This window comes from Rana temporaria, chromosome 2 (assembly GCF_905171775.1).
Source record: "Rana temporaria chromosome 2, aRanTem1.1, whole genome shotgun sequence".
NCBI lineage: Eukaryota > Metazoa > Chordata > Amphibia > Anura > Ranidae > Rana > Rana temporaria.
Genome location: NC_053490.1, coordinates 225209906 through 225225992, shown reverse-complemented (window position 1 = coordinate 225225992; position 16087 = coordinate 225209906). Strand labels below are relative to the sequence as shown.

The 16087-nt window shown below is 38.4% G+C and overlaps 1 protein-coding gene across 1 annotated transcript in view; it reads left to right on the top strand.

Annotated features, from left to right (window-relative positions):
- The window catches only part of DMD (dystrophin), a 2981380-nt gene that overhangs the window by 437334 nt on the left and 2527959 nt on the right, over positions 1–16087 (top strand). The window contains exon 2 of the mRNA XM_040336499.1: positions 8005–8066. Within this exon, the coding sequence (XP_040192433.1) occupies positions 8005–8066 (62 nt within the window). The remainder of the gene's footprint in view (positions 1–8004; positions 8067–16087) is intronic.

Below are 16087 nucleotides of genomic sequence, written 5' to 3'. Positions count from 1 at the left end.
TAGACCTCCCTATGATTATCTTTCAGTGTAGCTGAAAAATCACAATATGCCTCATTGGCATTCACAAAAGGACCTTAAGCATTTTTTTAGGGCTTTTACTGATTACAATTTTCGTGTTTGATTAATCGTTTTTTTCTTAATCGATTAATTGACTAATTTCGATGAATTATATCACATACAGATCCAACTACTTTTAGCTTATCTCCTTGCAGGCTGATTCCCAGTGCAGCTACCATGTATAGCAGGATACAAAAGACACACAAAGGCAGCGCTCGATGGGAATAGCATCAAAACTTTTATAGTCTTCAAATAAGTAACAAAATAAATATTGCACTGGAGATAAAATCGATGTAGCTACATAAACTGTAAAAATGGTGTGAGTAATACCAAATGGTAGCAAAAGCAGTCATAAAAACATGTAGCTATGTATGATACTGGTATAAAAATGTGTACAACAATACCACTGCTGAATCCAGATGAGGAGGGGGTTAACATCAGTCCGTCGGCATGTAAATGTCCCGTGAAGGGAACTATCGCAACTCCCAGTGGATGGCTATAGAATCCCAGGTTGATAGAGGGAAGTGTAACAGCCCATGTATGTGGCAGATAGTACGGTCCCACCGGCATGCAGATATTAAGGCACAGCATAGGAGCCCTTCAGATGGACACCGCAAGCGAATTGATAGTTAATTTCCACAGCCCTACATTTTTAATATCTGATTGGGGTGTAATGTAATATATATATATACAGTGAGGAAAATAAGTATTTGAACACCCTGCTATTTTGCAAGTTCTCCCACTTGGAAATCATGGAGGGGTCTGAAATTGTCATCGTAGGTGCATGTCCACTGTGAGAGACATAATCAAAAAAAAAATCCAGAAATCACAATGTATGATTTTTTTAACTATTTATTTGTATGATACAGCTGCAAATAAGTATTTGAACATCAGAGAAAATCAATGTTAATATTTGGTACAGTAGCCTTTGTTTGCAATTACAGAGGTCAAACGTTTCTTGTAGTTTTTCACCAGGTTTGCACACACTGGAGGAGGGATTTTGGCCCACTCCTCCACACAGATCTTCTCTAGATCAGTCAGGTTTCTGGGCTGTCGCTGAGAAACACGGAGTTTGAGCTCCCTCCAAAGATTCTCTATTGGGTTTAGGTCTGGAGACTGGCTAGGCCACGCCAGAACCTTGATATGCTTCTTACAGAGCCACTCCTTGGTTATCCTGGCTGTGTGCTTCGGGTCATTGTCATGTTGGAAGACCCAGCCTCGACCCATCTTCAAAGCTCTAACTGAGGGAAGGAGGTTGTTGCCCAAAATCTCGCAATACATGGCCCCGCTCACCCTCTCCTTAATACAGTACAGTCGCCCTGTCCCATGTGCAGAAAAACACCCCCAAAGCATGATGCTACCACCCCCATGCTTCACAGTAGGGATGGTGTTCTTGGGATGGTACTCATCATTCTTCTTCCTCCAAACACGGTTAGTGGAATTATGACCAAAAAGTTCTATTTTGGTCTCATCTGACCACATGACTTTCTCCCATGACTCCTCTGGATCATCCAAATGGTCATTGGCAAACTTAAGACGGGCCTTGACATGTGCTGGTTTAAGCAGGGGAGCCTTCCGTGCCATGCATGATTTCAAACCATGACGTCTTAGTGTATTACCAACAGTAACCTTGGAAACGGTGGTCCCAGCTCTTTTCAGGTCATTGACCAGCTCCTCCCGTGTAGTCCTGGGCTGATTTCTCACCTTTCTTAGGATCATTGAGACCCCACGAGGTGAGATTTTGCATGGAGCCCCAGTCCGAGGGAGATTCACAGTCATGTTTAGCTTCTTCCATTTTCTAATGATTGCTCCAACAGTGGACCTTTTTTCACCAAGCTGCTTGGCAATTTCCCCGTAGCCCTTTCCAGCCTTGTGGAGGTGTACAATTTTGTCTCTAGTGTCTTTGGACAGCTCTTTGGTCTTGGCCATGTTAGTAGTTGGATTCTTGCTGATTGTATGGGGTGGACAGGTGTCTTTATGCAGCTAATGACCTCAAACAGGTGCATCTAATTTAGGATAATAAATGGAGTGGAGGTGGACATTTTAAAGGCAGACTAACAGGTCTTTGAGGGTCAGAATTCTAGCTGATAGACAGGTGTTCAAATACTTATTTGCAGCTGTATCATACAAATAAATAGTTAAAAAATCATAAATTGTGATTTCTGGAAAAAACATTTTTGATTATGTCTCTCACAGTGGACATGCACCTACGATGACAATTTCAGACCCCTCCATGATTTCCAAGTGGGAGAACTTGCAAAATAGCAGGGTGTTCAAATACTTATTTTCCTCACTGTATCTATATATATATATATATATATATATGTGTGTGTGTGTGTGTGTGTGTGTGTGTGTGTGTGTATATATATGTGTGTGTGTGTTTATATATATATATATATGTGTGTGTATATGTATGTATATATATAAATAAAATATAAAATATATATATGTGTAGTGTGTATACACACATATATAGCTTGTGAGCTCTTGCAGTCTTTTTGAATTTAGCATTTTATGCAGTGGCATATTTAATATTAATTTGAATGATGAATATTCATCCAAACATTCAAAGCTATTAAAGGATGCAAATTAAAGGAACTCATTTCAATTTGTGTCATCAAAGTTGTAAATAGCTTTAGATAAACATACATCAAGCTTAATAGTGTTCTCTCCAATTAGGCTATTTATAGAAATAATGAAGACTGTGGAATGACAGTGAAAAATAATGGCTGTGTAACACTTTTTGAGATGGCATAAATGTGACAGGGCAAAATATGTTGTAAGTAATGATAACCTGACCAGACTGGACATTCGTTTTTAAGCACATTAACTGGTATTTCTTTGCACGTTTTGATAATTGTGAAAGAGACACTCGCTGACATATCTAAAGCCCAAGTCTAATGCCGCGTACACACGACCATTTTTAATGTCATGGAAAAAAACTAAGTTTTTCTCGACGTGATTCTTGTCAAGCCTGCCCTTGCATACACACGATCGTGAAAAAAATGCTTGAGCAAAGCGTGGTGACGTACAACACATACGACGGCACTATAATGGGGAAGTTCAATTTGAATGGCGCCACCCTTTGGGCTTCTAAATTTTTAATGCCCATTTTTCATGTCGAGAAAAATCCTCTGGAGCCTACACATGATCGTTTTTAATGACCAATTTAAAAAATCGCATTTATTTTGTCATGAAAAACGGTCGTGTGTACGCGGCATAAGGCTGTGTTGTGAATTGCAGGCAGCATTGCCGCGATTCATTCCACATTTTCAAAATGCCCAGGTGTAAATGACAAATCACATAACGTGCATTTCAGATGCAATTCATGTGAATGACACCTAAAAACGTGGTACGGTTCTGCTGCGATTGTCATTCGATAAATCACATTGCAATCACGGCAAACCACATGGCGTGAAGCTTGTCACCCATAAAAGTTCAGGAGCTTCTTTTGGTCAACGTGCTTCATGCAATTTGCTTTAGCATGATTGCACAGAGATTTATCACACAACAATCAAGTATTTTTTGTAACTATGCTTATATAAAAAACAGCTCATACTATCTCCTCACTTTCCTGGAATTTTAAAAAGAGGCATAAGATGCAGGTATATTTACCCTTTTTATAGATGTTGTAGTTTTCTATGCGCCTGCAGCCTGTACTCCACATGCATCTGTCAGGGAATGCCTTAAGAAAGAAATTGTCTTCCTCTTCAAAGCTTAAAGTGGATGTAAACCCAATTTTTTTTTATGTCACAATGTAGAGAATAAGATTGACCCCAAACTATTGTAGTTTCCCTCTGCAAATATTTGCAATGTTTTACTTTTAAATGAACAAATTAATATATTTCTGAATGAACCGATGTTGTCGCACTCATGTCCATACACCAAATTTACATGTACTTATCTGAGCCTGGTCATTTTTTTTTAATGTCACAATGTAGAGAATAATATTTCCTATCATCTGTGCCAAGTCTTGCCACACAGTTAATCCAGCTCTGAGCAATCCTCTTTTATTGTTCAGTGAAAATTAAGACTTCCAGATAAAAACCTGTCTAAATAAAAAGTAATTTCCGTCCCCTTGCTTCGAGTGACATACATTACCTCTCACAACGAACTGTGGATCACCCCCATATTATGATTAACATCCAGGAATGTGCATGTGTCCAAGCTAGTGCACGAGATATGTAAAAACCCTGTCACTCGAAGCAAGGGGACGGAAAGGACTTTTTATTCAGACAGGTTTTTATCTGGAAGTCTGTTAATTTTCACTGAACAATAAAAGTGAATTGCTCAGAGCTGGATTAACTCTGTGTGGCAAGACTGGGCACAGATGATAGGAAATCTTATTCTCTACATTGTGACATAAAAAATGGCCATTTTAGTCTTTGATCAGGCTCAGATAAGTGCATGTAAATTTGGTCAATGGACATGAGTGCGACAACATCGGTTCATTCAGAAATATATTAATTTGTTCATTTAAAAGTAAACATTGCAAATATTTGCAGTGGGAAACTATAATAGTTTGGGGTCAATTTTATTTTGTCAATATTTAAATAAGATACAAATGAACATTTCATACATTGCAAAGGGCTCAGACTATGGGTTATCTAAAGCAGTGTTTCCCAACTCCAGTCCTCAAGGCACACCAACAGGTCATGTTTTCAGGATTTCCCTCAGATGAAATGGCTGTGGTAATTACTAAGGGCTCTTTCACACGTCCCTTCAGTTTCTTTCGTCCGCTCCGTCGGCTCAGCGGGATCCCCGCTGAGCTGTCGGCGGATAGGGCGGTCCCCGCACACAGTGCAGGGACCGCCCTGTCTGAGCTCCGCTCTGCCCTATGGGGAACCGGATGCAGACGGACCGTCTGTCCGTCTGCATCAGTTCCGTTCCGCCGGACGGAAGAAAAATAGGGTTTTCTTCCGTCCGAAAACCGGATCCCGACGGACGCGGACGCTAGCGGATGCTACATCCGCTAACGGACGCGTTCCCATAGGGATTCATTACACGGACTTGTAATGAACGGACAGGCGGAACGGACGTCTGAAAGGGGCCTAAGGCAGTGAAACTGATCAAATCACCTGTGCAAAATAATGGAAAGCCTGAAAACATGACCTGTTGGTGTGCCTTGAGGACTGGAGTTGGGAAACACTGATCTAAAGAGACAGACCAGCTGAACAAATTGTTTTACAGCTCCATTAGTTTAATAGAAACCTCCAACGTTGATAAATGCTCTAATGACTGATTGGGGTTGACTTACTAAAACTGGTGCACATCGAATCTGGTGCAGCTGTGCATGGTAGCCAATCAGCTTTTAACTTCAGCTTGTTCAATTAGGCTTTGACAATAAGAACTGGAAGCTGATTGGTTACCATAAAGACCTGCACAAGATTTTACATACCCCAGCTTTACTAACTCTACCCCATTGGAGCCAATTTACTAGTAAAAAAGACTGTTTATTAAAGTGGTACTAACCTTATGTGTGCAGCAGCCCCCCTCTGCCCCCCTAATACTTACCTGAGCCCATCTCTCTCTAGCGATGTTGCAGGAGGGACTCGGCTGCCCGGGGGTCTCCCTCATTCACTGAGACAGCAGAGGAGTGCCATTGGCTCCTGTTGCTGTCAATCAAAGCCAGTGAGCCAATGAGGAGTAAGAGGGGGTGTGGCCTAGCCATGGCTCCATATCTAAATAGGCACACGGAGCTGCAGCTTGGCTCAGGTGCCCCCATAGGGGGCAATGGGATTGTATCACATTAGTGGGTCTCCAAAGTTGCACGATTTCCAGTGTGACTTTGGAATGCACCGTTGATACGCTTTCGGTGCGACTTTGATCCGACTTTACAATCAATGGACATAAGTCACATCAAAAGTCACACCAAAGTAGTACAGGGACCTTTTTAAAATAGCTGCATCTTTAAGTTGCACCGGTTTGAATGGGTGCCATTGAAAAAAATGGTGTGTGACTTGTCATGTGACTTGAAGTCTAAAGTCACATGACAATTCGCACAAGTGTGAATGGAGTCTTAAACAATAACCTACATCAAACATTGAGATTGATAAGAGAATTGAAGTCTGTCTTATTACACCAAATATAGTGACCTGTAATATGGTAACCCCCCTCAGGGATCCATCACCACATGCTCTTTCAAACACGCTTACCTGAATAAAAAGAGCTAATTTTTTCCATAAGGTCCCACTTAGGATGCTATGAAGCGTCTCTGGGTCTGGTTACTCCAACAGTAAAGCATCATCTTCCATCCTCAAAGTTCCACCATGCAGTAGGAAAAGAGCAAAAAGAACAAAACCAAAACTAGCTAATTTTTCCACAATTGAAAGCAATCACTCTAATGATGTGAAAAGAAGACTGGAGCTCCCTGCTGGCTGGATAGGAGACTGGATAATACTAATATGCAATATTTCACCTGACTAAAAGAAAAAACTCTTGAATTGTTTTAGTTCTGACTACAATCAACCAAGAACAAAAATATAAATATTTCTTGTGCATTTATTGTAGTAAATCCTCATGTAAGCCAGCACATGTGTCTAGACAAAGGTCTAGACCAGGGGTGCCAAACCAATAGTTCAGGGCCACATGAGGCCCGTGGAGCCCTCTGATGTGGCCTGCAACCTCCTGCCCCAGGATGGCGGTTTGGCAAGCCTAGATTTCAGGTTGCTGACCCGCATTTATATATATATATATATGGGCATATCAGTTTTGCAGTGCTTTCAAACTGATCTGCATGTTCACCTGTGGGTTACTTGCACTGAGACATAGACTTCTGTTATTACCTGTGGGTTGGGGTGCTTTCAGAAAGTGCACCACACCTGCAGGATATAATAGAATTTAATGGCCAAGTGCAGCTAACCCGCAGGAAAACTACAGGTGCACTGCGTCATGGGTAAACCACAGACCATCAGTGTAAAATCAGGCTTAGGACCCTTTAAAATGATCGGTCAGACCCAATTGGACCCTCCATTCACCTCTATGGAACGGCAGATGTAAACTGACTACCTAACTCCAATCTGATCGGCTAAAAAAACTGAAGTGGATCCGTCCCATTCCATCTGATCAGATCAGAGGGCCCATAGAGTAGAGTGGGCTGTGTCTGTGTCCATTCTACATATTCAGAGTGGACACGGACCTGTCATCCGCCCACCCTGCTCATTGTGGCCCGCAACTGGTTACTAAGTTGCTTAAGTGGCCCTCACTCTTCAAAAGGTTGGGCACCCCTGGTCTAGACAAAGGTGCCAGCTGTAAATAGGGTTGTGTGTGTGTGGGGATAATGATACAAAGTGGATTCCTAATACACTAGCAAGTGTATTGGGAATGGGGCCTTTTTGAACCAGGCACTTCCAAGTTAAAGTGGAACACCAGCTCATCCACTGTCACATACAGTAGATAGGAAGTGATGGAATCAACTAGAACACGGGCAGCAAAGGAGGAGAGAGCTGGTAAATTAAGATTTCAGGAGGTGTCTTTCTCCGTGGTCCCTCAAAGCTCTCATTGCAGGAAAAAAACAGTGGTATAAGGTCGGAGAAATTAACCGGTGAGAGCTACTGGGGAAATAGAGATCAACACTCCCAGAAGTGTTGGTTTCTCAGTGGACTTTGGAGGACCAGTTCTAGAAGTCGGAGTAATATTTAGCAGTGCAGGCAGGAGAAGAAAAAAGTATTTCATTTCTTCTTAGTTGAAATTATTTCTGCATGTGACGGGGGTGTTTTAAAATATAAACGTATTTGTTTTGCAGTGATTGTATGCTGTCTGTTTAATCCATTGCCTTTAATTTAATAGTTCCACACTGCTGTTGCAATCAATGTAAAAAAAGAAATCTACAGAAGAAATCTTTGAATCTTTGAATTTCAAAACAGCTTTTTTTTTCACACAGGGCCAGCTCAAGTTTTTGCTTTTACTTTGGTTAAACTAAGTCTAACTTTCTTTTTATATTTGCAGATGAAAGAGAAGATGTTCAAAGGAAAACATTCACGAAATGGGTAAATGCTCAGTTTGCAAAGGTAAGCAGTACTTTGATATTTTCACCCTCTATTCTAATTTTCTAACGGTTAATGGTTTTCATTAAAGCAATACAATGATGGTATAAATTAATAATCAGTTTATCTGGAAGTTTAGAATGGAAATGTAATTATATAATCGCAGTAATTGAGTAAAACATGTTTTAATTTGTCTGACAGCTACTCAGCAGTATTAGGCTAAGGCTAAGTTAAAGCTGGACACATACACTCACCGACCACTTTATTAGGTACAATGTAATAGCACAGAGTTGGACCCTCTTTGCCTTCAGAACAGCATTAATTCTTTGTGGCATAGATTCAACAAGGTGTTGGAAACATTCATCAGAGATTTTGGTCCATATTGACATGATAGCATCACACAGTTGCTGCAGATTTGTCGGATGCACATCCATGATGCAAATCTCATGTTCTACCACATCACAAAGGGGCTCTACTAGATTGAGATCTGGTGACTGTGGAGGCCATTGGAGTGCAGTGGCCTCATTGTCATGTTCAAGAAACCAGTGGTGAGATGATTTGAGCTTTGTGACCTGGTGTATTATCCTGCTGAAATTAGACATCAGAAGATCGGTACACTGTAGTCATAAAGGGTCGTAAATGGTCAGCAACAATACTCAGGTAGGATGTGGCATTTAAATAATGCTTGATTGGTACTAAGGGAAAATATATTCCATACCATTGGAACCGTTGATACAGGGCAGGGTGGATCCATGCTTTTGTTTTATTTATGCCAAATTCTGACCCTACCATCTGAATGCCACAGCTGAAATCGAGACTCATCAGACCAGGAAATGTTTTTCCAATCTTCTCTTATCCAATTTTGGAGAGCCTGTATGAATTGTAGCCTCAGTTTCCTTTCCTTAGCTTGATGTGTTGTGCATTCAGAGATGGTATTCTGCATACCTTAGTTGTAATGAGTGGTTATTTAAGTTACTGTTGCCATTCTATCATTCAATCATTTCAAACCAATCTGCCCATTCTTTTCTGACCTCTGGCATCAACATGGCATTTTTGTCCACACAACTTCTGCTCACTGGATATTTTCTCTTTTTTGGACCATTCTCTATAAATCCTAGAGATGGTTGTGTGTGAAATTCCCAGTAGATCAGCAAGTTTTGAAAAACTCAGACCAGCTTGTCTGGCACAAACAACCATGAAACATTCAAAGTAACCTAAATCCACGTTCTTTCCCATTCTGATGCTTGGTTTGAAATTCAGCAAGTTGTCTTCACCAAGTCTAGATGCCTAAATACATTGAGTTGCTGCTATGTGATTGGCTGATTAGCAATTTGTGTTACCAAGCAATTGAACATGTTTATCTAATAAAGTGAGTGTATATTACAATGTGATTGTACAATATCCTTTACCAAAAACGTTGTAGTGTGAGGACCTATATAAGCCGATTTGAATGGTTATTCAATCATCTTCATTCAGGTAACCCTCCACTACATAGTTGTTGGAAAATCTGAAGGATATTTTACAAAAAGATTGCAACATGTGTGGCCAGAACAAATTTAGAACATAGCTTTTTCTGACCTTTTGACCAAATATGTTGTGTAATGTTCCCTTTTCTCTGATAATTGCTATAGCTATATTTCTGATACTGTTTAAATCATGCATTGTTCATATTCCTTGAGGACCAGCATTTAAAAACATTACTTTGTGGACTAATAGCTATTTTGAATCATCTGGTTTTCATTGCTGTTTGTTTAACCACTTGCCTACCGAGGACGTCATATGACGTCCTCGACTTTGTGCAGTGATATCTCAATAATGCCTGCAGCTACAGGCATCATTCAGATATCACCGTCTTCTGTCAGCAATTCTCTGCGCGGTAAGAATGATCCACCGCTTGATCATTCTTAAAGGCAGCAGGAGGGGAGGTCCCCCCTTCCGCCGCCATCCGGTGCTTCTCCGGGCTCTCCCGTGCCATCAGGGGCCCGGAGAACGAATCGCCTGGCGCTGGCTCATGACGATAGAGATGACTGGTGACCAAATTTTTTTCACAATCTCATGCTTTCAAGCCTGGAGGAGAGATGTGGGGTCTTATTGACCCCACATCTCTCCATAAAGAGGACCTGTCACTGTGATTCCTATTACAAGGGATGTTTACATTCCTTGTAATAGGAATAAAAGTGATCAAAAAAAGTGTAAAAATAAAATAAAAAATAAGTAAAATAAAATTAAAATTAAAGAACAACATTTTTAAAACGCCCCTGTCCCCGGTAGCTCGCGCTCAGAACCGTACACGCTTGTGAGTCCTGCCCACAAATGTAAATGCTGTTCAAACCCCACATGTGAGGTATCGCCACATGCGTTAGAGTGTGAGCAACAATTCTAGCACAAAACCTCCTCTGTAACTCGAAAATAGTAACCTGTAAAAAAATGTAAAGCGTCGCCTATGGAGATTTTTTATTCCCGAAGTTTGGCGCCATTCCACGAGTGTTCGCAATTTTAAAGTGTGACATGTTGGGTATCTATTTACTCGACGTAACATCATCTTTCACATTATATAAAAAAATTGGGCTAACTTCACTGTTTTGTTATTTTTTAATTCATGAAACCGTTTTTTTTTTTTTTCCAAAAAGGGTGTTTGAAAAATTATTGTGCAAATACTGTGCAAGAAAAAAAAGTTGCAATGACTGCCATTTTATTCCCTATGGTGTCTGCTAAAAAAATAATATATAATGTTTGGGGGTTCTGATTAATTTTCTAGCAAAAAAAAAAGATTTTTACATGAAGGAGAGAAGTGCCAGAATAGGCCCAGTGGACAAGTGGTTAAATTTCCCCTGACTGCCTATTATCTAAGATAGGAAAAAGGCAACATCTCTTCAATGGGAACACAGACAATAATTTAAAACCTGGCAGAAATCCTAGCTCTTACCCTCTTTTATAAAAATATTGCCTTCTTTGTCTTCTGTGTTTCAAGAATTTTGCCTTTTTCCTGTTGTGGTGACCACAAGTAAATCCTCACCAACAGAGACAAAGTCAACAATGGAAAGCTTACAGAGTTGTTTACACTGTTAAAAGAAAAAAACACAAGAAATATGTATTATCTTAAGTTCCTTTTTAAAGGTTAGTAAATGTGCTAGCAATATATCATAACCGCTGCCCCGTTCGTGACATGACTTTCATAGGTTTATAATGTCAGGGATCAGCAATGGACATATTTGAAGCCTTATGCCGCGTACACACGGTCGTTTTTCGGCATTAAAAAAAAACAACGTTTTTAAAAACTTAATTTAAAATCATCGTGTGTGGGCTTCACATCGTTTTTCGGCTTCTGAAATTTTTTTACATTTTTTAAAATGTCATTTTTCGGGTTGTAAAAAATGATCGTGTGTGGGCTAATACAACGTTTTAAACCCGCTCATTCCCAGAAGCGAGTTATGAGACGGGAGCGCTCGTTAAGGTAAAACTACCATTCATAATAGAGTAAGCACATTCATCACGCTGTAACAGACAAAAAAGCGCGAATCGTCTTTTACTAACAAGGAATCAGCTAAAAGCAGCCCAAAGGCGAATAAAACTTTCCCTTCAGAGTGCCGTCGTACGTTTTGTACGTCACCGCGCTTTGTTCATCATTTTTTAAAACTATGGTGTGTGGGCAACATCGTTTTTTAATGATGAAGTTGGAAAAACTTCATTTTTTGGACATGCTGAAAAATGTTGTTTTTTTTAATGCCGAAAAGCGACTGTGTGTTACAGTTGAATTTGCATAAATTGGACCTATGGCAAAATAACACAGATTTCATATTGAAATAAGCACAACAGTAAAAAGCCAGCACATATGCTAGCTATATTTAATGATATGGAGTTTCTGTAAATGGGGCATTTATTACTACTTGTGTATCAGTGGACATTTTGAGATAGATGCACAGTATCTTGCATTTTTTAAACAGTTGTATCTTTTTTTTTTTCTAAACTGTAGCAAATATCATTATATTGAATATTTTGATAACTTGTTTTTGTTTGCCTGTGGATAAAAATGGGCATTTAGGCTAAACTTTGAATAGGTTCCCATAGCTAAACAAATATGTAATTCTCTCTCACCGATGCATCTTCAACAAATTGGTTTTGATGAGAGCTGTGGATTTTAAAGTTGATATGGGAGACGTTTCTCAATTTCCAGAGAACATACTATAGTACAGTGTGAGTATGTGCTAGTAAACAGGGGATTTAGTGACACAGTTGCACATTCTTTTTATCAAAAATATTGATTTATTAGGGACATGTGTTTTTCATTAAAGGCTGTGAAATATCAGCCATAGCAATCTGAACATATTAAAAGAAATGCACTAGGTGAACTTTATGTTGTAAAAACACACAGACAAGAAGGCACAAAAACCTAGTGCATTACCACCGTAACCATTTATTAAAAATGCAACAAAATCATACTCACAAACTCAGATAAAATCAGGCTTATCAAAAACACAGCTCCAACAGGTGGGACAGGTATTCTCATCCATTCCCACATAGTGGAGAAGCTTACGCATTTTGGGGGACAGGCCCCCTTCTTTTAGAACTAACCCAACAGAGCAGTGAGCCCTCACTGCTAAATGGTTATGGTGGTAATGCACTAAGCGTTGTGCCCTCTTGTGAGTTTTTTTACAGTGTATTCAAGATTGCCCAGTCTGAGGAGGGCTGCATCAAGGAAATCATTATGCACCACAGTCATTTTATGAAATTCCTTGGACTGAGCGCTGGTTTTAAATTCCTTGAACTTTATGGTGTGTTAAGTACCTGTATTGATGCAATGAGGTTGATTTACAAAAGGCAAGCAATCTGTTCTTGTTCAAGAGAATTTTCCCTTAGCATAGTCAATGAGGTTGCTGGCTTCTATCATCCAATAATGTGCAAGCAAAAATAAATATATTTTTTTCAATTAGCTTGTACATGTTTGGGTATTCTTTGCATTGTGCACTTTTACCAAATTCAGTAAACTGGGGAAATTCCCTTGCAAAAAGCAAATTATATGCCTTAAATTAATTAACCCCATGGCTCCTATACAGGTTATAAACACCATAACGTTTATTAAATTTAGCATTTAATTTATTAAAAATGTATTATTTATAAATAATTTATTAAATATCGCATTTATTTTTAGCATAATAAAATAGTATATGGAATGTATACAGATCTGAATAAAAAGACACCTGTAGTCAAGCAGATAGCTGATAGCAGATAGCTAGATTGTGATTCTTCACCCGATACATTTAAGTTTTGTTTTTTTCCTCAGGGGTGTTTATTAGGAAACACAAGTGTACATCTATAGTATTGTAAAGAACATTACATGTCAGTACAAAAACATTTGTCTTACAAAGATTTGTGTGTATATGTATGTGTGTGTGTGTGTGTGTGTGTATGTGTATATATATATATATATATATATATATATATATATATATATATATATATATATATATATATATATATATATATATATATATATATATATATATATACCGTATTTATCGGCGTATAACACACACAGGCGTATAACACGCACCCTAACTTTAAGAGGGAAGTTTCAGTAAAAATACTATCCACAGCCCCCTGCGTATAACACACAGGCACAGTTTACCCTTTATTTTCAGGGTAAAAAAGTGAGTGTTATACGCCAATAAATACAGTATATATATATATAATGTCTATGTATTCATATCAAGTACCGTATATAGTACACTTACATAAGCTGTAATGGTGTCAAGGATAAAGATGAACGTTCCATCAATTTTTCTTAAAAACAAAGTAAGGATGTGGGATAAGCTATATCGCACAGGGTGATCTCTCAGAGGTATATGTCTTCTGTATTATAGCCAGAGTGAGCAAATGGCAGCTAATAAATCCTCCCCAACCCTCAAGGAGGAAGGGCAGATAGAAACACTGAGGTCACAAATGTAGAAGAGGCAACCTGAACCATTCAGTGATCCAAGAATCAGGATTGAAATGTTTCTAGAGACCATGTGATTGTCCAATAGATCTTGATTGGGGTTGTTTTATTACAGAAGTGCAGTGTCATGACATCCAACTTGTGGCCTACACTTGTGTTTCCTAATAACAACCCTGAGGAAAGAATCAAAACTGAAATGCGTCGGGTGAAGGATCACACTGCTTGACTACTGGTGTCTTTTTATTCAGATCTGTATACATTTCATATACTGTTTTGTTATAAACATGTTTTTGTAAATGCTATATTTAATAAATACGCGTGTTATACTTTATACATTCTCTAGTACACTTTTTGTATAGATACCTATGCCTTAAAAGTCAGCTTAAAAGGGTACATCTTCTTGTTTTCATTGCTTTGTAAGACCAGTGATTTATTAGCAATGATGTAAGTCATTACTGAATCCTGAAGATTGCAGGGAAAATACTACTACTTTAAAACCGGAAGCCTAAAAATATCACTTACCTATCCACTATGCTTTTTCAAAGAAAAGTATCTCTTTAAAACGCAACCCCAAAGCAGCTATCTGCACTTTCACAGTGCTACCCTAATGATCATTTAACTGTCACAGCAAATTAACAGATGTCAGCTGTTACAAGGAATGATATATGACAAGAGGGGGACAACCAATGCTAGGACTGAGCACTGCATATTAGGAGGGGTTCAAATGTTCCCCAAACCTAAAGGCACTGGGTATTTTTGCCAGCTGCAATAGAATAATCAACAAGGGATGACATTTACAACAGTGACTGTAACTGAGTAAAGGGGTTAGCTTTAACGCAATCCTGTCAATTTGCCCAAAATAAATGAAGATACACAGTTCATTTAGGCTGCAACCTTTTAATAAATATTTGGGCAAGTGTTATGTCAGAGGAAAAATGATTGGTTTAAATTGGTGCAAAAGTGGGAGAAAAGCATGCCAAATATTTCTAGCAACATTTGTGTAATTTGAGAAGATATTACATATATGCTGAAAGAACTGTGATTCAAGGATCCATGCTGAGTACTAAATAACCGATCCTCAACCATAGATTTACTAGTATAGTTAAAAGCCCTGCTATTTTGTTAGGTAATTATAGGTACTTCAATGTCTGTGTCATTCATAATAATAATTTTATAATGTATGTTTAATGGGGAGAGTGAGGTCTTTACTAGCAATACTATAATTTGATATAATTAACAAGTACTGTAATAAAAAAATAATAACACGGTGCCATTGTGGTACTGTTTTTATAATTTGTATTTACTCAAGCTATAATTTTAAGAATGTAATGAATTGATCATCACTACATTTCAAGTTTATAACTGAGTATGAAAGATGTCCAACTGATATTTTATTGCTGTTTGATTATGTCAAGTAACTTGAATGTAAAGAGTTAGCTGGAACAGAACCAACGTGCTTATACTGAACAGTAGCAAAGAGTAATTAGGATTCATTAGTGGGGGAAAAAAATGATTTTCATTTGGCCAAAAGCAAGAATCATTTATATTAGCCACATAAAAACCACAGAAAACTCATCTTCGAATATTCTTAATTGCATTATTTTTCATGTGAATTACAATATAAAGTGGTGACTTTTCCAAACTTATCCAATGTAATTTAGTTGCTAAAATAACTTATTAATAGCCCTAAAACATTTACATATAGCATTCAGTCTTAAATATTGATAACAAAATTGGGTTAGATACAGTTGTTGATTAATAGACACATAAAACAAATATATATATATTTTTTATATATATTGTTTTTGCATTTTTTTTTATTATTTGAACAGATATGTATGTGCAAGTCACATACAACAATGTCATCAGTATATATGGGGGGGAGGATATATGATTACATGGCCACACACATTAAAAGTTAAAAATTCCAGTTAAGTCACCAAACACACGAAAAAGTGGGAATCTACTATGAATAAGTCTATTCTTGAATAAGTAAGGTGAGGTTTGGAAAAGAAGGTAAAGGCACACTCTGGGGTTTATTTACTGAAGGCAAATCCACTTTGTACTAAAAGTGCACTGCAAGTGCACTTGGAAATGCAGTCGCTGTAGA